At 47.2% G+C, this 23781-nt stretch overlaps 2 protein-coding genes across 2 annotated transcripts; both read left to right on the top strand.

Annotated features, from left to right (window-relative positions):
* Nucleotides 1-16016: 16016 nt before the first annotated feature.
* On the top strand, nt 16017-18474 carry LOC101775711. The gene is made up of 4 exons (XM_004970344.4): nt 16017-16194; nt 16299-16685; nt 17031-17068; nt 17519-18474. Exons 2-4 carry the CDS (start codon nt 16526-16528, stop codon nt 17729-17731), a joined length of 411 nt encoding a protein of 136 aa, XP_004970401.1. The 5' UTR covers nt 16017-16194; nt 16299-16525; the 3' UTR covers nt 17732-18474.
* A 1858-nt stretch (nt 18475-20332) lies between these two features.
* LOC101776111 (CBL-interacting protein kinase 11) lies at nt 20333-23621 on the top strand. The gene is made up of 2 exons (XM_004970345.3): nt 20333-20787; nt 21547-23621. The coding sequence occupies exon 2, from the start codon at nt 21837-21839 to the stop codon at nt 23361-23363; it is 1527 nt and encodes a 508-aa protein (XP_004970402.1). The 5' UTR covers nt 20333-20787; nt 21547-21836; the 3' UTR covers nt 23364-23621.
* The last annotated feature ends 160 nt before the right edge of the window (nt 23622-23781 follow it).

Here is a 23781-nt window from a genome sequence, read left to right on the forward strand (position 1 = left end):
TTCCCTTTACATATTTGGGCTTGCCTCCTAGCCTCACCAAGCCAAAAATAGAAGAGTTTTTGCCAATGGTTTCACGTTGTGAAAAAAGGCTAGTATGTACTTCAATCTTTCTTTCCCAGGTTGGAAGGTTGGAGTTGACTAACTTGGTGTTTACATATCTGCCCATGTTCTATATGAGCACGTTCTTGTTACATAAAATTGTATATAAGTAAGTGGACAAATTCAGCAAATATTGTCTATGAAGATGGTCGGATATAAATAATAAAGTACCACCAGAAGTGGCATGGGAGATGGTTTGCCTACCAAAAGAGGAGGAGGGACTTGGGGTTATTAATTTGCAGACACAAAATGAAGCTCTGCTGCTGAAAAATCTCCATAAATTCTTTAATAGGGTTGACATTCCTTAGGTCCAGCAAGTTTGGGAAAAATATTACAGCTATATTCATCTACCTAATCATGCTAAATAGGGATCATTTTGGTGGAAGGATGTCCTTAAACTTCTCGATAAATATAAAGGATTAGCGACAGTAACAATTCAAGATGAGAAGACTTGTTCTCTTTGGAATGATCTTTGGAATGGAAGAGCCAAGCTTTGCCTCAATTATTGTCCTTCACGAAGAAACAACATATCACAATTAGTAAAAGTCAGGAAATTTCATAGTTGAACCAACTTTTTCATCTACCTCTCTTAGGCATGGCCGCAAATGAGCTTGTTGTTCTAGCTGATGACTTGGAAAGTTTGCATCTCATTGATGAACCAGATGTTTGGATATACATTTGGGGATCTGGTATGTTCTCTCGGCAAAAAGTGTATAAACATTTGAGTAGGCAAAGGCACGTTCACCGGGTTTTCTTTTGGCTCTGGAAGTCTCGATGCCAGTAGAATCACAAAGTCTTTTTCTAGCTGGTGCTTAAGGACAGACTTAGTACATGAACTTTTCATGGTCTTGCCTTCGTATGACTGTGCCCTATGTGCGTCTGGAGGAGGAGAGGAAACTCTCTGTCATTTACTTCTTGGATGTTCTTTTGCCCAAAAATGCTGGGTAAACCTGGAGCTCTTCATCAATACTAACATAGAACCTTATGAGATTCTATCCAACTTTAAAACCCAGTTACATGTGTCGTTCTTTATGGAAATAATTATCATCATGTGTTGGAGCATTTGGATGACACGTAATGATTTCATCCTCAAAGAGGTTTTACCTTCAATTCAAGACTGCATGGCATTCTTCAGGTCAATTACTCTGGTTATTCTACGAGCAAAGGAGGGTTGGAGACTACCAATGTCCATATGGCTAGAGCACTTATTGTATTTTTTTTTATTTTCTTCCTTTTCTTCTTTGTTTCTTGATTTCTGCTTCAAGACTTTGTACTTATTCTTAAATTTATATATATAATCAGTAGGGTTAAAAAATCGCCAAGGTGTCACGAATACAGAGCACCTTTTAGGTAGAGCAGATTTTGAGCACACATGATGCATGCGTGTACCTGTGCTGTACCCTACCAAAACAGGAAAAAAGGTTGAGTTTGGATCTTTAGTCCCGACTAAAATTTATGTCACATCGAATATTCGGAGGCTAATTAGGAGGACCAAATATGAGCTAATTATAAAACTAATTACACAGATGGAGGCTAATTCCCGAGATGAATCTATTAAGCCTAATTAATCTATCATTAGCACATGTTTACTGTAGCACCACATTGTCAAATCATGGACTAATTAGGCTTAATAGATTCGTCTCGCAAATTAGCCTCCATCTGTGCAATTAGTTTTGTAATTAGTTTATGTTTAATACTCCTAATTAGTATCTAAGTATTAGTTTAATAGATTCGTCTCGCCGTTTAGCCTCCACTTATGTAATGGGTTTTATAAATAGTCTACGTTTAATACTCCTAATTAGTATCTAAATATTTGATGTGACACGTGCTAAAAATAAACAAAAGAAACTAAACGTCTCCTTAATATCTAAACATTCGATGTGACAGGATTTTTAGGAGCTACGAAAGAAATAAACGGGGACATGTTTCTCGTTATCTGCAGTAGGCGGGAACTGTGCCTAGACCGAAGGAGCATTGCGATCGCAACACGCAACCTCACAAAATGCAGAGATGGAGGCGAACATTTCGGCGGTGGAGACGCGAGCTGCGGAGCACCGACGCGGCAGCGAGATGACGAGGGAGCTGCCGCCGCCGCCGCACCGACCACCGAGGAAATGGGAGCGGGCGGAGGCGCAGTGCCGCAGCGGAGCCGTTAAAGTTGTAAAAACGCCTGGCCGCCGTGGCAGGAACGAGACGCGCCTGACGTACCCGGGGCCATCAAATTGGCGTGCCGCGTGCTGGGTCCCCGTGTTTTTGTCACCGGGGCGGTGTCAGCGTCGGCCCCTCGCCATTGAACGCCGCTGCCAGTCCGAGCTGGAGCGATAAGCTCCCCCGCCACTGGTTTTCGTTTGGTCCAGCTGCTCCGTCCGACCGCGCGGCCCCGCCCACCGTATTCGGAGCCAGCGAGCGAGCAGCCGAGGAGAGGCCCCACGCCCGCGCGCATCGCCTCTCCTCGCGCCGGATTTTGATCCGGCCTGGGGCCTGAATCCTGATCCTGAAGGTTGGGACCGGGCGTGGCCGCGTGGGCACGTCGTGGAGGGGACACCATTTCGTTTCAGCATCCAAGCCATGTGCAGTCCCGCACGACGAGCCGTAGACCGGAGGACTCGCGAATTGCGAGCAATGAGTGTGGAGTCGTACGTGCTATACCTGTACTGCTCCAGGCTAGTAGGAGTACTAGGTTTCGTGGCACGGATATATATAGAGAGAGGTGGTTCGAACTATGTAAATGGAATCAGATTACAGTGTATTTGGTGGTGAAATGGATAATTACCCTCTTTATTTGATTACACTCTGTAACGTAATCAGCTTACAATGTGGTTACTGTATCTGATAACGGTGAGTGAGGAGGGATAATAAGCTTGTATAGATATTACTTATGTAAGGGATTCGATTATAGTGTCAATTAATTACAAACCACCGCAACCAAACATATGTAATAGGATCCGTTAACTTCAGCAATCAGATTACATTACATTTGCGCCAATCAAACACCACCTAGCGGTGCACATACTCTTGCCAGCAAGAAAATTTCAAGCGGTAGCAGCAGTATCACTAATAGTCACGTTGTTGCACTGTCCCATGTTAGCAAAGCAGCTGGTAGCTGGTGCAAAAGCTTCATGTTTGGGAGGAGGACAAACCGATACGCTACCACATTGATGAAGGGGTGTTTGGATACACCCCGTTAAACTTTAGCATCTGTCACATTGGATGTTTGGATACTAATTAGGAGTATTAAATATAGTCTAATTACAAAATTAATTGCACAGATGAAGTCTAATTCACGAGATGAATTTATTAAACCTAATTAGTTCATGATTTGACAATGTGGTGCTATAGTAACCATTTGCTAATGATGAATTAAGTAGTCTTAATAGATTTGTCTTGCGAATTAGACTCCATCTGTGCAATTAGTTTTGTAATTAGCTCATATTTAGTCCTCCTAATTATCATCCGAATATCCGATGTGACTCTACTAAAATTTAGCCCGTTCTATCAACACCCCCGAAATGACGGGTACATATGTGATATGTGATATGTGGCCGGATTAGCACAAGGCCAACCGATCTGCATTTTCTCGTTTCGACGTTGCAGTTTGCACGTAAACCTCAGCGAAATGCTAGTACTAGCAGATCGAGCGTGAGCAAGGACTCGCTCGATCACATCACCTGTATATCTCAGCCATCTAGAAGGCCCAAGTTAAAGTTGATTTAAACTAACTAACTTTGGCCCTGTGGCATGCATGCATATCCTTTACAAATGGCATGTGGTTCAGCGTATGACAGGGACGCAACAAAGAGAGGGACTAGAACAGCTTGTTCGACGAGCAGGGGAAGGGGATTAGGTCCGCTGTCCCTGGTAGGCCTATAACTGGCGCTCGAGTTAAAGAAAGGGGCCACTCGGGTCCGCTCCAAAATAGCCGATCGCGAAAGGCCAACGACACAGTCCTCCTCCCGCCTCCGGTTGCTTTTGGTGCTCGCGCACTCCAAACCAATGTCTAAAGAAACTAGGGTTGGGTCCGCTCCGAACCCGCTGGCTGTCTGGCTGATGCCGAGGGGAGGAACAGTAACACCTAGGAGCATTCCGCCCGGCCGGGGACGTGCCACCAACCTCGCATGCTACGCACCACGTCGGAGAGGTCCGTGTCCCCCTAAAGCACCGGCCGTCAGCAAAGCACAGGTAGGACCGACACATGATTGATTGCGTTGCGCATTTTGGTGTCAGCCCGCGGGGACGACATCCAGGTGACATGGGAGTAAACGCTGCAAAACGACGGTCCACGTGATTTAATCTTCGTTCAGGTGTGTGTGTCCCCTGTCCGGCTGTCCCCGCACAAGCAATGCGGTAAAAGAATTGTAGAAGCAAAGTAAAGCTAGTGGTGCGGTGAAAAATTCTCGCGTAACGGAGTGAGCGCCGGCGGCCGTAGCTGCAGATCTGCAAATGGCCAGCAAAGAACAGCCCGACGCGGCCGTGCGCGCGTGCGACGCCCATGCATGTGCCGGCGAGGTAAACCGCACGTGTCGTGCCACGGATGCCAATTGCGAGCAAAAATCGTATGCGCGCCGTACGGCTAGGTATATCCAAGCGTACGTACGCGCAAGGTGGCGAACCTGCCGATAACTAAACTGAACACGGGCAACGGAACAGCACGAGAACCGCCCACTTCGTACTGGACCGTGGCGCACATGCCACGGAGAGGTAAAAGCACTGGCCCGCACGAGAGTCGTTGCAGCCTTGCAGGCTCGATCGTGCGTGCGGCCATAGCTCATAGCTGTGGCAGCTGCAGCAAAAGGAACGGGAATGAAAGCAAACCATTCGCGGCCCGGCGAAGAATGGAATCCAGCTAGCTACAGCAGCCGGCAGGCAGGACCGGAGGAGCCCGACGGAGGATGCCGTTGCGCAGCTGGATGGATTTCGCCTGCAGCCAGAGGACACCCTGGTGACGTCGACGACCGCCCAGAACAGGGTGATGCTGATGCCTGCCCGCAACCGCCTCAACTTGCGGGTCGCGTCCATCGTCCTGTCACTCACTACGAACGAACGGTGCGCGCTCGGCGTTCCGAGAAAGCGCACCGCGGTCCCGTGCCCGCATCCGGACGCAGCTGCGGCCGACTAAGGCGGCGTCTCCGCGCCCGTTCAATGTTCCTCGGTGGCGCCAGTAAAGTTGCGTTCGTCTCGCCGGCGTCGTGCGGCGGCAGGTTGCAGCGAGCAGCCGAGGCGTGTGGTAACTGGTAACCGATGAATATGGGCAACGGCCACGCAAATTACACGGAAAGGGCCTACAATTCGGCCTGCAAGTGCAATTTAGTGTACGGACGCCCCGAACCCCACCCACCGCCACCACCACGCTAGGTTGATTTATCTGGCCCAAGTGGGCCTTTCGTTGCTCTTAGGCCCGTTGGTCCACTGCGATATGTGAGAAATTTTGAGAAAGGGGGAGAGGCTAACTGAACACGACAGGGGCTCTTACGACCTGGTAGGAGGCAACCAGGCTCCGTAGCCCACACATCTTTTTTTTTTCACAGTACAATTTTTTATTCCATTTCCAATTCTGGCAAGGAGATCGGTTGACATAGTTTCCGATAAAAAAGGAGTTGTAACCCGCTAGCAGAAATAGACTTAAGAATAAGCTTAGTGGGGGGCACATGTCCCCCATTGACTTCTCATTTGCAATACATCTGGACCATTTTCCCCAAAGCCGTGGAGATCCATCCTATCTCAAAATTTTGACAGAGCCTTATCTCTTATACCAGTATCTTATTCTTGTTCTTTCAACTTATTTTCATAATTCTTTCTGAAAAAGTTATTGCTGTAAATTGCAAATATTCATTCATTGAAGGCACGAAGCACCCTCAATTCATTTACATTCGACCTAAATCAAACTTATCTAACTTTCATCAAGATAACTTTAAGATATAATAACATGACATCAAATTGGTTTAATTGAATCCACCATGGAATATATTTTGATGGTGAATTGATTTGGTATGGTAGTTGTTAATATATTTTTCTATAGGTCTGGTCAAAATTATACAAGTTTGACTTAGGACAAGCTCAAAGTGAATATTAATTTGGGACAGAGTGAGAGTAGCTAACTGAACATTGAAGTAAGAAATCCGCTCGTATGCATGCAATCTCATTCGGAAAGTGGACAATGACGATACCAGGTGCCCACAGTATTAGGTAGCTCGGGTTCTGGTATTGGGGAACGGGGATAAATCCATGACTTCTCTGCTGCCTGAAATTCTGAACACACCTCGTACGTACTTATTTTTTTGGAAACAAGCCTGCAAGATCTGCCCACAGCCCCATCTAATAGTCCCTGCTTTTTTTCTACGACAATTCTAAAAGTCCCTTGATGCTATGACGACCATCTCAACATGCTCGGCTCGTTTGATCTCGCGGGATGTGCCGCTGCTCTCTTCTCTTCCAAGGAATGGCCATTCCTGCCAACGCGATTGCTCGTTTGTGTGGCAGATTGGCAGGAATGCTAGATGCTCAAGGATCAAGCAGCTTTTTGGGTCTTTGTCTCCCACAGTCCCACACAAACACAAAGAAGAAGAGAGAGAGAGAGGCAGCTTTGAAGTTTGGAGAGAGCCGAGATAGCGAGCTCAAAGTAGCAAGCAAACATTCTCAAATTTCTCTTCTGTGGCTATCATACCAACAGATCGACTGTTACATGACGGGAATCTCCAACGGGCATGTTGTGACTTGTGAGGCCACTTTCTCGTGGAAAATCTGCTCCTTCGGTTCATGGCACAGCGGAGCTTGTACGGCGGCCGCCGCCCGTCGACGTCCGTCCCCTGCTCCTCCTAGCTTGACTTTCTATGCACCCGGTACACGTGAGCTACGGTACACGATGACGTCGACAGCTGCCGGGTTGTCGGTGATACTGTGGTATCACGAGAGGCGAGACCGACTGGTCCATGGCCGACGAATTAACGTGCAGGCAGCAGGAATGGTATGTACACCGCATAGCACTAGTACTGCATCTCTACCTCGTTACACGTGCGGAGCAAAAATGGTCATCCCGCCGCATTTTTTTTTACTGATCCAGTAGTTGCGTGACGTCACTCGTCTAGTTGTTTTTCTATTTGCCCCCGCGCGAGTAACCTTTGCTGGTGAGGCATGAGAACGGAGCAGCCGCGCCGTAGGTACGTGTCGCCCTCGCCCACCCGGGCACCCGGACCGGACGCCACTGCTGCGAGCACATGGCTACTGGCCCTGCCAGTTTGACACTAGCTAGGCCAGCAGGCAGTCGAAACGAAAACGAGGCGAAAGGAGTCGATGCCTTCACATCCGCCGAAAATGACCGGAGGTCAGGACTCATCAGTAGGTGCGTGTCGCAACAACTCCGATGGGATGCAACCTGTGTGGAGGTTCCGTCAATCCTGCGGCGGGTACGGGGCCCAGGCCTGCCGGCTGCCGCCCCGTCCTGGGCTCCTGGCTGCTGATGGTGGTCGTGGCCTCGCGTTCGGCGCGAGTGGACGGGTCAATGCCGAGCGCGAGCACACGGACTTGTCGCCGGCCGATTAGATTCCAGATCTCGCCGGCGTCCTGGCGACGTCTTTCTCGGGCCGACCAGGCGTCGTTGGCTCGTCGCTGGCCGCACTGTTCCTCGACGCGACAGAACTGCGTCCTCGCGCGCCGCGAGGGAGCGTGACAGGACGACGATCGACGGGCGGTTGAGCGAACAGGAGATACAGCTTTTGAATCATCGGATCGGGAAACAGGAGGAATAACGACGTCGTGCCAGGACAAAGCCACCGCCTAATTTAACTGGGGAGCATTGGTTGCCAGATGCCTTTCATCAAGCAACTGGGACTGATGGCCAGAATGGTACGCACATTTATTAGTTTCATCTCGTAATGGCCTAAGGATATTTTACATAGAAGTTATTATAGTATGATTATGTGAGATATTGTATCAATTTCTTTTAATTCACTTCCAACACAAGATCACTTCCTCCTTAAAATTTAACATAAATAATTGAAAAAAATAATTTTAATCACATAATCGCTTCTCTAAAAGAATCACAAGTAGAAGAAGGTCCACCGAACATGACGGCATACACTTATATTTCGTAAATGTTGGATCTTAAAAAGTTGTTTATTTATTAAATTGTAAACTTGGTCTTTTCACACTTATATAGATAGGAGTATTTCATAGATTGGTGACGAGGACGAATATTTGCAAGAGGTCCACTGAACTAGTTCCCCAATGATGGTAGGCTGGTAGTACACATAAGGAGGAGGACGACTAGTACATTGTAGCCCACGAGGCCAAGAGCATTAAGAAATCAAAAGTTGTAGTAGAAGCGGGGGCATAGAAAAAAATGGTCCAGGTCACGAGTTCAACTAGAAAAACTGTGAACCAGCAATCTCACCTGCTTGGCCGCTTAAAGGAAAAATTAGGTCTAAGTGTCGGGGATAGATCCCCAGTACCCGCAAGGAAGGAAGAAGACGGACTCCTACTAGGATTCCCCTTTAATCCTACTAGGACTCATACCTTGTGATCCTACTAGGACTCCTCCTTATAATTGACTAGTAATCCCACCCCTGGAGTATATAAAGGAGGGCAGGTCCCTAGATTGGTAGGCGAAGATCTTATACAACAACAACATATGACCAAATCCTCAACACCAAACAACACCCAAGCGCAGGGCGCAATATACAACACACCAAATAGGACGTGGGGTAATACGCTACTCTGGCGGTCCGAACTTGTATAAATCCATGTCTTGTGTCCTCGCTTTTACCTTCGAGTTCTAGATCCGGCTATCCCTCACCAACCAATCTACTACCTCGGGATACCCTTTGGTAGGTTGTCGGGCATAAAACACCGATATTTGGCGCGCCAGGTAGGGGTGATCGTCAAGATCATCGGGCGAGCTTGGAGGACCTCATCAAGATCAATCTACTCTACAAGACAAGAACGTTGTTCTCCCAGCCAATCGATGACTCGGTGTGCAACTGCGTTGGAGTCTGAGGCGAAGTCGCTGGATAGGCTAATTCTGAGCTAGCATCTGTTCTCACCGAATTGGGATTCAAAACGGAGTGCAGAGTGGAGCAATTCACCAGCCACTGATCCTCTCCAAGCATCAAATCGAGATGGAATAGAATTGGACGGCGTCAAGACGGAATCCTACAGGGAATCGATTTACTTAGTCGAGTCCAAAGTGGATATCAGCATTGTTGATCGGAGATGGAAAAGCACGCCAAGCATCAAAATAAAGAAACAACTACCGTTGTTCCCTCTGGCGCTGGAAATCAATGGTTTATTCAGCTATGCGCACACTAAAAAAGCTACCAGAAGGACTTCAGCCTGCGTGGCAACACCAACAAATCTTCGACGGTGTGATCAACTACTTCTGCAAGAGCAAGACGTCTATGCCGGCTTGCTAATGACTACTTCAACTACTCGTCTCGACTAGAAAACTAGTTGAGGGTGGGTCTCATACCGTCGGCAACTAGTCGGAATCAACTCCGACTAGTAAGCTTCATGAGCAACCATCGCAGCTTCATCGATAATCATCCATAAGTCAAGCTAAGTCACTTTTTAATTATTTTATATAATTTTTCCGGCTTGTTTTTCGCATGCATGGCAACGCGCCGAGTACTTATTTGTGTACGTCTCTTGACGGGAATTACCCTTCAGAGCTACACTTCACCGACTATTCTTAGGGCATGTTGACCGTCAGCCATGGGCTTGGTACACCGAATTACGGAGGCTATCGCCACGAGTTTGGTGCAATGAGTTTCAAAAGCTCCGTCAGGCTTAGTACACCGAATTAGGAGGCTCTGCCATGAAGTTTGGTGCATTGAGTGCTGGAGACTCACAACGGCTACACCCTAGTGAGGCAGAAATCCTATGCGCGGCAAACACACGCTTTCCTCGTCAAAAAGGTAGAAAAGTCTCAATAACTACTTTACACGCAATCACGCTCTCTTTTTATCGCAATGTCGACTACTTATATTCAATGTCTTTCTCTTAGTGGTCACTAATATCTTCGAGCAGAACACACCTCAATTCGTGAAAGTCTTGGATCTTCTACCATGCCTAAACGCTAGGATGCGAGACAAAGATCTCCGTAGCATCAGTGCTAGTATATGTACACGAGACAAAGATCTCACACGCAGTGGCAATGACTAAACAGGGACTGAGAGTTGAAACGTAACAGGCTATCTACTTGGGAGAAATATGGTCAAAACGAGAGAATGACACACAACATTTACATTATATTCATCACTGAATAAATTTCGGTAGTTCCAAATTCTACAAATATGCTATATAATGTATGCATCTCTTTTTTCAGGTCAAGTTTCGGTGACAACTCTCCAGGACGTTCAACGTATTTTCAATGGCTCCGCTAGCTCCCAAGCTCGGGGGCTAAGCGCCAATTACTACTCGGAATATCTCCGATGGCTAAGCCAGCTTCCTAGCTTGGGGGCTAAACGCCAAATAATTACTTGATGTGGCTCCTACGGCTCACTTGGCGTATAAGCTTGGGGGCTGGACGCCAAATGACTACTCGAAAGACGACTGGCGTGAATACTAAAGACCCTCAGATTGATTATTTAATCATTCCAAGGCTCGGAGGCTGATAAGCTACACGCAACAGTTGATTTTTTCAAGATGAAAGAAGAAGATTCAAAATTTTTATTGAAGCTCAGCCTGATTTTTCGATTCAACCTATGGCTCTGGGGCTACTCCATATAGAGTGCGACTTCCGCCGCCCTCGATATCAGCAAAGAAGAAGATTACAAAATCAAGATGATCAAGGGATTGAGCACACCATAGCCTCATGACAGCTTTGAGGAACTTTAAAGATTCAGCCAAACAAAGTACTTGAGGAGCACAAAAACTACTCGACGAGAATCATAAAAGTACTCGAAGACTGCTACATTTGGCTGTGAAGCGCTCAGGGGCTTGTCGGGGATAGATCCCCAGTACCCGCAAGGAAGGAAGAAGACGGACTTGTCGGCGCTAAAAATCGACCGATGACCTTCAGCGTCGGACACACGACCCGAGAGAATCTGCTTAGCTCCTATTCGGGTGATCGCCCTGGTGCGGTTCACGCGGCGTGCCAGTCAATCTGACCTGTTGATTGATGTGGAAAGAAACGTATTAAATCCCAAGGGTTTCGATCGGCTAAGGTTCCGATCTGTCTCAAAAAGCGTATCAGCGAATCGTCCGATTTGCTATGAAGATGACCGGCTATAGAACAGCCGACAATCACGCAGCGGTTGTAACGAATCTACCAGAGCAGACTAGACAACGCTACGAAGCAACACTTGAAATAGATCTAATCGGCTGTATAATGATGAATAAAAAATAACAGTAATAAAGCCGACAATTCAAATCTCAAGCTGGATAATTGATGATAAAACTAAAACAATAGATAAAACCTACAGTTCTAGTTAATATCGATAACTTGTGAATAAATCTAAACGAAACGACAGTGATGCACCCGAAGTTAAAGCTTAGATATTACTCGATAAGCGGAACTTACAGAATCGGCCGGAGATCGTGTCGATGCAGTCCTGCCAACCCGTACGAAACTCGTGAAAGGAAAAGATATATTGGCGAAGTCGCCGACTTGAAAGTAAAGTACGATGAAAAAGTAGATTGTTTGTATTGATTGATGTCTTCTTTACAAATCCCCAGAGACGACTATTTATAGCCTATTACAACTGATTTCTTAACCGACTAGGATCTATCTTTAATTTTAAACGAAAACAAATATCTACGAACACAACTCGTATCGGAGTTGGTTATCAGACCCCCACGGGCCAATCTCTTCATCTATCTTCTTCTCTAGCCCAGCTTAAGCCCATATTGGCCCAGCCGCTCCAACCTTCCAATCGGCCGACCCCCACCAACTCCATTCGCCAATCGCCCGAAACACTGCAACACCAATCGGCCGATTCCCAACTGTGGCGCCAATCGACCGATTCCCAATTGTAGCCTTTAAGTCTGCCGCATCGGCCAATCTCTTCCTTCCCTAACACCGATTCAAAATGTGTCAAAATCTGGCATTAACAGGACTCCTACTTGGATTCCCCTGTAATCCTATTAGGACTCATACCTTGTAATCCTACTAAGACTCTTCTTGTAACCGACTAGTAATCCCACCCCCTAGAGTATATAAAGGAGGGCAGGGGTTCCTAAATCGGTAATTGAAGACCTTATAGAACCACAATAGAGGATCAAATTCTCAACACCAAACAACACCCAAGCGCAAGGTGCAATATACAATACCCCAAATAGGACGTAGGGTAATACGCTACTCTGGCGGGCCCAACCTGTATAAATCTGTATCTTATGTCCTCGCTTTTACCTTTGAGTTCCAGGTCCGGCGATCCCCCATCAACCAATCTACTATCTCAGGATACCCCTCGGTAGGTTGCCGGATATAAAACACTGACATTACGAGTGAACAGTTTTGCTCGGTATATAGGCTATAATTAGCCCAATAAATCACTAAGATGATCCAGCTATAATTACCCTAAAAAGAAGAAGAAAAGGATTGGGGGGGTTCAGACCGTGCTCCGGGAAGAGAATCCTGTCCCCACTAACCATCTTTACATGTAATACAAATACTATCCAACCATCGTTCAATCAGTTAACCAACTGATTGGACCACATAACCAGACCATGGTTCGGTTTCATTTTATGGACTTGGGAGGCGGGATGTTGGATTAGTGGGATGGTGGGCATATAGTGTAGATAAGGCACTGGGGAATATAGAATGAGGAGCATTGTAGAGCCATGTCTTACTGCAGAATCAAATATTGTTCAATGAGGAGAAAGAGATGAGAGGGCGATCCTATGCTGATCCAACTATTGATCTTGAAATTGTAATTTTTATTTTCCTAACATTTTTATCCTAGATAATATGACTAAAATATGCTTGATTTTTACCTTTTTAGAAGTAATTGCAAGAAGCCCTACCCCATTTCAAGAAACAAAGCGCCACCACATTTTGAATATGTTTAGAGCAACTCCAGCTATAGCCCTCAAACCAATGCTCCCAAAGGTCAAATGTTGGTTCTCTCAATTTTTAAAGGATCACAAAAATATGTCAAACTCTAGCAATAGTCCCCATGGATAGAGGCTCCTGAGAGACCCAGGAATGGAGGGTGGATGGGGTATTTTGGAGGCCTCCCCAAAATGGGAAGCCTAGTAGAATGCCTGTTGGAGTGCATTTTTTGACTTGGTCTTTTAAAATTGGGGTAGAGGTTATTTAAAGGGTTTGCTGGAGTTCTCTTACTCCATCCATCCTAAAAATAATACAATTTTGGCTATGTACCTCGACACGCACTTGTTCAGATACATAGTCAGAATTGCATTTTTTCGAGATGGAGGGAGTAGTACATAAGCACACTACCAACAAAATGGCACCACAACGCTGCAATAGTACGAGCATCATACAAAGGGAAAACCACAGGTAGTTGTGCCCTTTCACTTACATATTACATACTAGAGCAAAACGACCACCCTTGCATCAGCGGTGCTATCCTATCCCCTGTCCCTTTTTCCCATCATGATTTTTTTTTCATGAATAATCTATCACCAATTTCCCGTAGAGGTTTTGAGCTAAATTACACGATTGGCGTATATCTTTATGGTTCGCTTGTACATCAGCAACTAATTCAACATACATTTCTAGATACTTCTCAAAGACCGCTTGGTATCGTTCGAACCATATTTATGAAAAACACATAATTTCTAGTCTCCTCTGTTACCCAAACAACTCTCCAAACATGATTCAATGTTTCAAAAAAAATCTTTTCAAATAACCTATTAAAGTTAAAGGATGTGATTAGCCTTCTATTATTATTATTATTATTATTATTATTATTATCATTATTATTATCATTATCATTATTATTATTATTATTATTCCAATCTAGAATTAAACAATCCTGTCTTGATAGACTTTTGATTTATGTGTTTGCTTCTTAATTTATATGAAAATCAAATTACTATTTTTAGTTTATTAATCCTGAATTTAGCTACACATTAGTTGCATTTGATATTGACGCATACTCTTTATTTGTGTATTTTGTTAAAAACTCTCCGATTTAATTTGAGTCATTGTATGATCGTTAAAATCAACGGCGCATATGTTTTTATTTTCTTAGTTCACATGACAATTACTATCCCCTCTCGACGAATATGGTGATTTTTTAATATTTTTAACTAAGATAATAGATTTCAACTAGTTCATAACATGTATCCATGTATTTCTCATAAAAAGTGAATCTCACCTATTGATCATCCCAAGTATTACATCATAAATTTTTCATGTTTGTATACATATAAAATAAAGTTTCTAAAATTAGGAAGGAAGATGACACTGGGAACCATCTCTCTTTCCAAAATCTAATCTTAGTATTATCTTATATTTCGCAGCTATATCTTAACTTACTTAAGTTTTATACTACACTAATTTATTTCATTGGTAGCTACTATACTTTATGTACTAACACAATTGCACAAGTCACTTACCACTGATGAATACATTATATATTATGATTCAACCACCACACAAGCATCGTGATATGTTCACAAACTTATAATTGAAGCTTATGCAAATATATATACAAACTTAATTCATTTGAAAGGATAATAACATTTCAACCTAATTCGAGTCACAAATAAACATTGTCTAATATCTTTTACCAATTTAATATGATAATAGACTCATCATCCTTCGCTTTTGTTAAGTGATGAGTGTTACACTCATTCTGACCCAAAAAATGTTTGTCTAGGGCAACTTCGATCCATCCTCATCATTTTCATCGTGGACTTACTACAGAATAACTTGGGGGCTGTGGTCATGAAATTAAGATTGTTGGCACCCTACTAAAAATACGTAATGTAAGATGTTTTTCTTTCTAATTTTGTATGATTTATAACATATATATTTCCTTCAAATCTAAATGTTTTAAATAGAAGTACTGGGTGGTATAAATTAGAAGATTTTTGTCTCCGAGTTCTGGAGCCTTCAGATTGCAACCCTTGGGTTTGTGCGTGAGTAGTTGGTTTCACCCGACATAAGCTGCATGGCCGTATGGATGGATCATATGCACGCAGCACGCACCTGCTGCGTTCCTCGTTCCTTGCTGCGTGTGTGTACACTGTAAAGGGGGGGACCTGTGCGGCTGTGCTGCGTAAACTGTAAAGCCTGCGGATCAAAAGCCGCTGCGACCACAGCAACAAAAGGAGGACGACTCGCATATACAGTTTTAGGAGACAAGCTATCTTGGGATTCCTGAACATGGCCGCAGAGTCCACTAAGCTCGCCTGCTCCGGCTCCTCCTCGATGGAGTTTGGCTCCAGTCATTTGCCCTTGCCCATGGATGGCCCAATGGAGCTGCTTGCTCGTAGTATTCCACTATGTTGCACTGCACTGACTGCCTGCTATTAGTCTTGGGGGTTGCCAAGAACTTGACCCAAGAAAGCAGCAGTCATATGTTCCCGGCCTTTCAGCCAAGATCAGCTATGTGCCTATGTTCATACTAGAACAGGGCAAAAATTGTGGGTAACGTGTGGCCTCCTTACAAACGGATCCACGTTCCATGCGTGCACACGGACAACCTTAAACCCTAGACGTCATCTGCCGCGCGCCTCCTACGAATCCAAACCGAATCCACGGCTGCACATGTGCTCCTCTCTCTCACACACTTGACCCAAGGACGACCAGATTGCCAGACCCCCACGATCTGCATCTCTCCATTGGATTGGACCACTAGCTGGGCTTGGACCCCTATGTTTGTAGCGTTAACTTCTGCCAAGTACTGCAGGCTTTTCGGTCGCACATGCATGCATCAGCTCCTTCATGGCTCCACCACCGTCCTTCGTTTCTCCGTGCTCGGCAAGAGAGAGAGAGAGAGGAGATGAGGAGTGAGCAAGACTGCAAGAGCTACTGAGCATTCGGCCATTCGCCATCCGGTAGCAGTATTTGGCGAGGCCGATTGACCTCTAGCCGGCACTGCTGGGCAGTCACACACAACTTGAAGTCTAGTAGAGGACTAGTAGAAGTGACGAGTGAGGCGAGAGGAGGATGCAGAGCTACACGCTACTCGAGTCAGTGCACACAGCTACTACCCCTGCCTGCGCACACTTGATACTTCTAGTCTTCTGTACAGTGTTTTCCTCTCGCTGATGTATTAAACTTGACGATCTGGTAGTCTTGTCCGAGGGAGCCGGGCTGAGATCTGACGCGGCTACAGTAGCGTTCGACTCGAGCGGGAGAGGGGGGAGTGTCTTTTACAGGGCAGTGAGGGGAGCACGCCCTCCCCCCGTGCCCCTCTGCTTCCTGCCGCCTGCCGAGCTCCGTCTCTACTACAGTTTGCTACTCCGGCTTCAGGGGCTTGAAGCCTTGAAAAGGGAGCGGTTTCTGGGAGGTGCCCAGGCCATGGAGTGCTCCCGGGGAAGGCGGAGATGGAGGTGGAGTGGCAGATCCATGCTAAAGCTGGCGGGGTTGTGCCTCGCCGTTGCCATCTGCCTGTGCGGCGTTCGGTCCCTGGCGTGCGGCGGCAGTGGCTGCAGGGCGCGCACTGTGTTGCTCCGTTCAGGTAAGGAATCAAGCGAGCTCTTCTGTTTTTGCGCATATGCTCGCTGCATTTCGGCAACTTGGTTTCTTTCCAGCCAGTGACCTGCTATTGATGGTTATTGGTGTTGCACCTTTCTCGTCCATTCTCTTGTTCTTGCCGAGGTTCATTTCTTGGTTGCAATATGCCTGCGCACGTGTTGTTCTTGCTCCTCCCGTCCTCCGTGCATCTGCTCTGTGCTGCACAGAAGGCGTGATGTGAAAGCAAAATATTTTGATCTTTGTTGCACTGGATTGCCGCACTTCAGCTTAGGATTGAGAGGATCGTTGGCTAAATACTCTAACATCGTGTGTTCTCTTTCTCTGTCAGACTTCTGGAGACGGACTGCAGCCTCTTGTGTTAATCAGGTGCGTATGCATCCCCCTCTTCTAGCTGATTTTCTCCTGAAATGCATACCGATGACACGGCACAGAGATCAAACGACTTGATTAGCTCCATGCACATACTCTGCTCCTCCGCATTCATCAAATCGGAGCCCAAATAGTCACAACTCACACAGCAACCGCACCCGGCTCCGCCATGGCTGGTGCACACTGCTGCTCCCACTAAGCGCGAACAGGCACAGGCACGGCCGTTCCAGCTCACTGCCCCTTCCGACAGCCCTTCAACGCCGCCGGGTTCCATGGCCTTTTGACCATACGTTGCTGCCGATCCATCGATCGACGATCGATGCCACAGCGCGCGCGATAGCGACCTTACCGACAGATACGTACGTGTGAGTGTGACGAGAGTGATGAGCGAGCGATCGTACCCTCAGGCACTGATGATTCATTATTCTTCTTGCTGCTTGCTCACAGGGACAGGGGTGCTTTGCTTCCGGCGGCGGGCAATGGCGGCGGCTGCTGGCGGAGGGGCCGGGGTCCTACCCGCCGCGGTGCACGTCCAAGTGCGGCGACTGCAGCCCGTGCTACCCGGTGCACGTGGCCGTGCCGCCGGGCGTGCCGGTGACCACGGAGTACTACCCGGAGGCGTGGCGGTGCAAGTGCGGCAACCGGCTCTACATGCCGTGAGGCCAATTCCGAGCAAGGAGGCGGCCCGGCCGGTGAGCCTGTCCAGAGCGCAGCCTGCGCCCGTGCGCAGCTCCGGTCGGGTGCTGGCTCGACGCCGCATTATTGCACCGGTCCTGTGCGTTTCGCCTGCGCGCGAGCGGTGGCGCGGTGTCGTGGTCCTCTCCGCGCGCGGGCGCGCGCGCATGGGCTGGATCTGCAGCGCGCCCGTGGTGGCGACCTACCACACCGGGCGCTGGGATACCGAGGCTGCGCGCGTCTTTTTTTCCGTGGGGGAGGCGCGCGTTGGAATTCGCACGGCCCTACCACGAGGCGCGGAGGCATGGCGGGCGTACGGCGGGGCAGCGCGTGTTGGATCGAGGAGGAGGAAGGCGGGTTGCGACGAGAGCTGCTCTGCTGCTGCGGCCCACCCCTGCACGTTGAAGTGTTGATACGTTGTTTTCAATTTCTTCTTGTGTTGTTTTCGGATCTGAACTTGCCACAAAATTTTGTGGTGGCCGTTGGAGCTAAATGTACTTGATACCACTATCTCGTGGTAGGATGGACCAATTCGGAATCTAGATACAATGTAGAGTAGAATTACTGTCTCTAGGTACATCTGTTTTTTTTTTTGAAATAAATAGGTACGTGAGTCAATGTGCAGTTTTTGTATTCCTAGCCCAACGCAACATGTGCGTAGTGCCGCTGTAAAACTCTGGAGTGTTTAGTGGACTGTACAACTGTGGCAGTCTGGGCCTTTGGATCCACAAGCCAGCATTTCGAGAATTGGAACGAGGCCTTCAGACATGTTGGCCCACAGCAATAAACTGGATCAAATTGCCTGGTACTCACAGCCCATGCAAGTGGCTGAGCTTTTTCGAAGTTGACCTCAGTCTGTCAAGTCTATTGGTCCACATCTGTAATATGGGCCCAAATTTTGCTAGGCGTTGCGTTGAGCTCTCAAGCACTTGACCTTGTTGGTTGGGCCACGAGTCCATGACACGAACCCTTCTGCCAGGCCCGAAAGCCTCCCAAATTGAAGTCAGCGTTAGAGCAACTCCAAAAACCCTTAAAATTACCCCAAAATCTTATTTAGTGAAAAAAATTTTATCTTCAATAGCTTCCCCATCTTTTTCATAAAAATACGTGGACACTACTCCGTCGCCCCGCATATATGCGGGGAACTGGTCCTTCCCAATCCCAAAATTTCCTGCAGCTCATGGTCACGAACACGCACACCGTGCACAACATCACGGTCTAGTTCCACTGCCGCCAAGCTTCACCCGCGTCAGGGCTGTAGGTCTCCAGCCACCAATTCGGATGGGGAGGGCACCAAAAGAGAGAGGAGATGAGAAGGAATCCATTTTGGTAGTTCTCAACGTGGTTGCCAAGCAAGGAACATCGTGCCACGGTGACCTCCAGATGACCAGATGCACCACCGTAGACCCGAGGGACTCCATAACCTCTAGTAAAAAATGCGGCGAGCGGGATTTGGCAGCGGGCTGCACCCCTGTGCATGCCGACGAAGCGGCCAAGATCATAGACGGACCGAGGGTTGATGGGGCCATCACCGCCTGCCAGCCTAGAACCGGATTGGTGGCCTACACAGCATGGTAGTGCAGCGTGGACGGGAAGAGGTGGTGCACGACATGCGTGTCCATGATATTGTGGAATGCGTTGCCGAGGATGTCGCCCATGGCAGAGTAGCGCGATCAACATCGGTTCTTCTTCGGTTGGAGGAAGAAGAAGAAAGAATGAGACGGGAATAGAGCAGCGAGGCGCTGGGCTAAGCCCAATTACAATGATGTGGCCTGTTTTGAAATATTAGGGTTAGTTATTAGCGATCTGGCGTGGTTTGATATGTTTTTGGGGGAAATTATTTTTGAAAGAGCCCCTAATACATGATTTTGACGAAGAAATTTTTGAAAAACTCGTGGAGTTGCTGTTAGTTGATCAAACTTTTAAAGAAGAAGGGTGCGTGCATTCCAAAAATGTTTGTTGCACGAAAAGTTCCAATGGCCCAGCAAAAAAGACTGACGGGTGACGGCCTTGTAATCGTTTGCCTTTGCCTTGCTTTAAACGGAGCTGCGCCTGAACTGACCGTCGAAAGAGCACGGGCCATCTCACCGCACACGTACGCCCGTCCAGGCGGACGTGGCGCCCGTGAATTTGGCGCCGGCCGGCACACGCGTCGGGCCCCGGCTGGCGCCAGCGCGGCGGCGGCTGGCGGCGAATGATACACGGCTCGCGGTCCTCGGGACTCACGGGAAAGCGCGCGGCGGCGCAGCGGCAGCGCAGCGCCTCGTCCGTCCAGTGTGGCGACGTGGCGTGGGGGACTGGGGGGCACTACCACTACCACCACGACAGCTCAGCTCCCTCTCCGTTTTGTTTCCCTGCCAACCCTCCCGTCGGGTTCCTTGCCTTCGCGCTCTCGCGGTGGCGCCGACCAACCAACCGGCCGTCGACCTCCTCTTCCGCATTTGCCCCTACGCGTCTGGAGGAACTGCACGTGTGCCATCTGGCCTACCGCTACTGGCCGGTAGCTGTCTCCCATGGCCCCACACCAGCAGCCCAAGGCCATGATCGATGCTCGCCTGTCCCTGACACACCGACGCGTAGATCCCTCGCGTCCTGGGGCAAAAACGTCAACTCCTTTCCTCAGCACTCAGCACGACGGTGGACAGCCACAACGGCCGCCCACTTGCCTTGCGTCGCCGCCGTGGGAGCGCCGGGCGCGCCGCCAAAATAAAAGCCAGGCCGCGAGCTACGGGCGGAATCAGAAGATCCCCAGGGATCCGACGCACCAAACGGCCTCTTCCGCGCTCGCGCGGAAGGAAATCTGAGAGCGCAGCGCCGCCGCCGCGGCTTCTAGAGCCCGGACGGAACAGGGATCCCTTACCAGCCCCGGAAACAAGCTACTGTGGCTGCCAGGGAGGAGAGCTCAAGTGCTCAACTGGCTAGGGAAGTCGGGCGGGCAGCACCAAATTGGAGCCAGACAGGCGGCCGCGCTGGTGCCGGGTTGGCGTAGAGATGGGGTCGAGATCCATCCGGATTCCGCATTGAGTCGTTCTGCTTTGCTGGTAAGCAACCCTACTTGCTTCGATGGAATTGTTCTAGGAACGAGTTTAGTCGTAAGAGATCTTATTTTCGATGCACGCTGCGGCAAGGAGCAATCGGATCCAATCCAAATCGTTCTTCCTTTCGAATCAGTTCGAGCGGATTTCATTGCTGCGTGGTGCGGCGGAGTGCCAATCTGTTCCATCCATGGTTTTGGCTTGATTGGATTTCGCTCTTCTCCTCCTTTAGCACGCCCGTTATATATCTTAGTTGACGACACCACAGGACTTGATCCAAGGTCCTGGTGCATTTGAAATTTCCAAAAATCGACTCAACCCCAATGCCCCCACAATATGTCCGCTGGCCCGCCCTCTGCTTCTGGAAGAAGCTTTTGTGAACTCTACATGCCTCCTGCTGGAATTTGAATGCTGTTGATCTATCAGAACTTAGCTTTGTGTTGGCACGACTTAGAATTCCAGAGACTTGCTGATACTGTTTCTTAAGGACTGAAATTAGAGCATTTTATCTTGAAAACCGTGATGGATCATTACTATTCTTATTATTGGTGCTATGTTTATTAAATTTGTAAGCTATGCTTGTTTAAATCAGATCATCCGGGGTCTATATTTAATAATGCAAAGATCATGCTGGAGCCATAATTCCCATGAAGTCCACCTAATATCCTATAGTTCTGCTGAATTTTTGTTTAGCAACTGAGTCACAATTGTCAATACACCTATGCCTATGTCTGTTCTAATTTGGGTTGCTCTTCCACCTTACAGTTTACAACCTACCACAGAAGACTTGGGAATGCAGAAAGATGTGCTTGCACAACAAGAAGCAAATATTTTGTGCAAACAAGACCCGAGTTTCGTTCAAGCTGATATTGTTGGGATCTCATGAGAATGTGCTTCATGCTGATACCATTCTTCTTTTTCGTAATTTAAAGCACAGTAGATTGAAGGCCTCTATATTTGTAGGCCATCATCTTGGAGACGACGGTTAAAAAAAATTCTCTTATAGAAGTGGTGCTGTGTTTGCTTTTTATAGTATCATTGCGTAGCTTGATACAATGGACGGGAGGAGAACAATTTTGATGGGACGTTATGAAATCGGGAAACAGTTGGGGCAAGGAACCTTTGCTAAGGTCTTTTATGCTCGTAATCTTACTACCGGGCTAGCTGTTGCCATAAAGATGATTAACAAGGACAAGGTCATGAAGGTTGGGCTCATGGAGCAGATAAAGAGGGAGATTTCAATAATGAGGTTAGTGAAGCATCCAAATGTTCTTCAGCTTTTTGAGGTTATGGCTAGCAAGAGCAAGATTTATTTTGTCTTGGAGTATGCTAAAGGTGGTGAGCTTTTCAACAAAATAGCTAAAGGGGGAAAGCTCAGTGAGGATGCTGCGAGGAAATATTTCCACCAATTAATCAGTGCTGTCGATTATTGTCACAGTCGAGGTGTTTATCACCGTGACTTGAAGCCTGAAAACCTTCTACTGGATGAGAATGAAAACCTTAAAGTCTCAGATTTTGGTCTAAGTGCTCTAACTGAGTCCAAAAGGCAAGATGGTCTCCTCCATACCACATGTGGAACTCCAGCTTATGTTGCTCCTGAAGTGCTCAGCAGAAAAGGCTATGATGGTGCAAAGGCAGATATATGGTCATGTGGAGTAATTCTATTTGTGCTTGTGGCGGGTTACCTTCCTTTCCATGACACAAATTTGATAGAGATGTACAGAAAGATTTCCAGAGCAGACTTTAGATGCCCTCGGGGTTTTTCTACTGAGCTGAAGGATCTGCTACATAGAATTCTTGATCCAGATCCAAGCACTAGAATTTCTATCTCAAGGATAAAGAGGAGTGCTTGGTACAGAAAACCATTTGAAGTCAACGCAAAGAAAAATGAGACTGAAACAACCGAAAATGCCTGTACAGGTGAAGCTACAACCTCTGGCTCGACAGAATGCAGCACATCTGAGGGAAATCAAGGTTCATTAAGTCTCCCAAACTTGAATGCATTTGACATCATCTCTCTCTCAACAGGTTTTAATCTCTCTGGATTTTTTGAGGATAAGTATCGCAGGGAAGAAAGATTTACAACCAGGCAGCCTGTAATGACAGTATTAGCAAAGCTGAAGGAGCTTTCCAAACGCTTAAAGCTAAAGGTTAAGAAAAAAGAAAATGGGATCTTGAAATTGGCTTCTCCAAAGGAAGGAAAGAAGGGGGTGCTTGAGCTTAATGCGGAAATTTTTGAGGTTGCCCCTTCGTTGCTCTTAGTTGAGTTGAGAAAGACTAACGGTGACACTATGGAGTATCAAAAGCTAGTGAAAGAGGAGATAAGGCCAGCACTCAAGGATATTGTTTGGGTTTGGCAAAGTGATCAACACCAGCACTCACAGCCAACTCTGCAAGAACAGCAGCTGCAGCCACCATTCTCACCACAGCAGCCACATGATCAGTTGCAAGCATCATTGACACAGCAGGAGCAGAAGGACTTGCTCGAAGCACCATTGCATCCTCAAGAGCCACTGGATGAGTTGCAATCACCACCACAAGAACCGTTGGAACAGTTGCCATTGCCAGTCACTCTGGAGTAGCCAGAGAACTAGTTCTAATAGCCAATAGCCAACTGGTAATTCATATGTCCTAAACCATAGAGTAGCTGTACTGCTTTTTCTACACCCCCCCCCCCCTTTCTGGATGTTTCTAATTCTTCTGCAATTGTAAAGCTGTATGCCTGTATGTACCACAGAAGTGCCATGTTTTTCAATTTGGTATCTACTAGAGAATTGATCTGAATGTCAAACCAAAATTTTGGAAAGAATAATAGCCATTGACCATCATTTTGAGTTTTATGAGTTCTGATGATTGAGAAGTCTTTCTTATTGATTTCCGTTACTGTCACACTGCTCGGAGTAGATCTAGTTCTTTGGGCTATGGGCCTGCTATTAGTGCTATCTGTATTTTTACTGATCTAGGAACCTAGGTGATTGCCATGTGGTAGACAAGGTAGAA

Source organism: Setaria italica, chromosome V, assembly GCF_000263155.2.
Source record: "Setaria italica strain Yugu1 chromosome V, Setaria_italica_v2.0, whole genome shotgun sequence".
NCBI lineage: Eukaryota > Viridiplantae > Streptophyta > Magnoliopsida > Poales > Poaceae > Setaria > Setaria italica.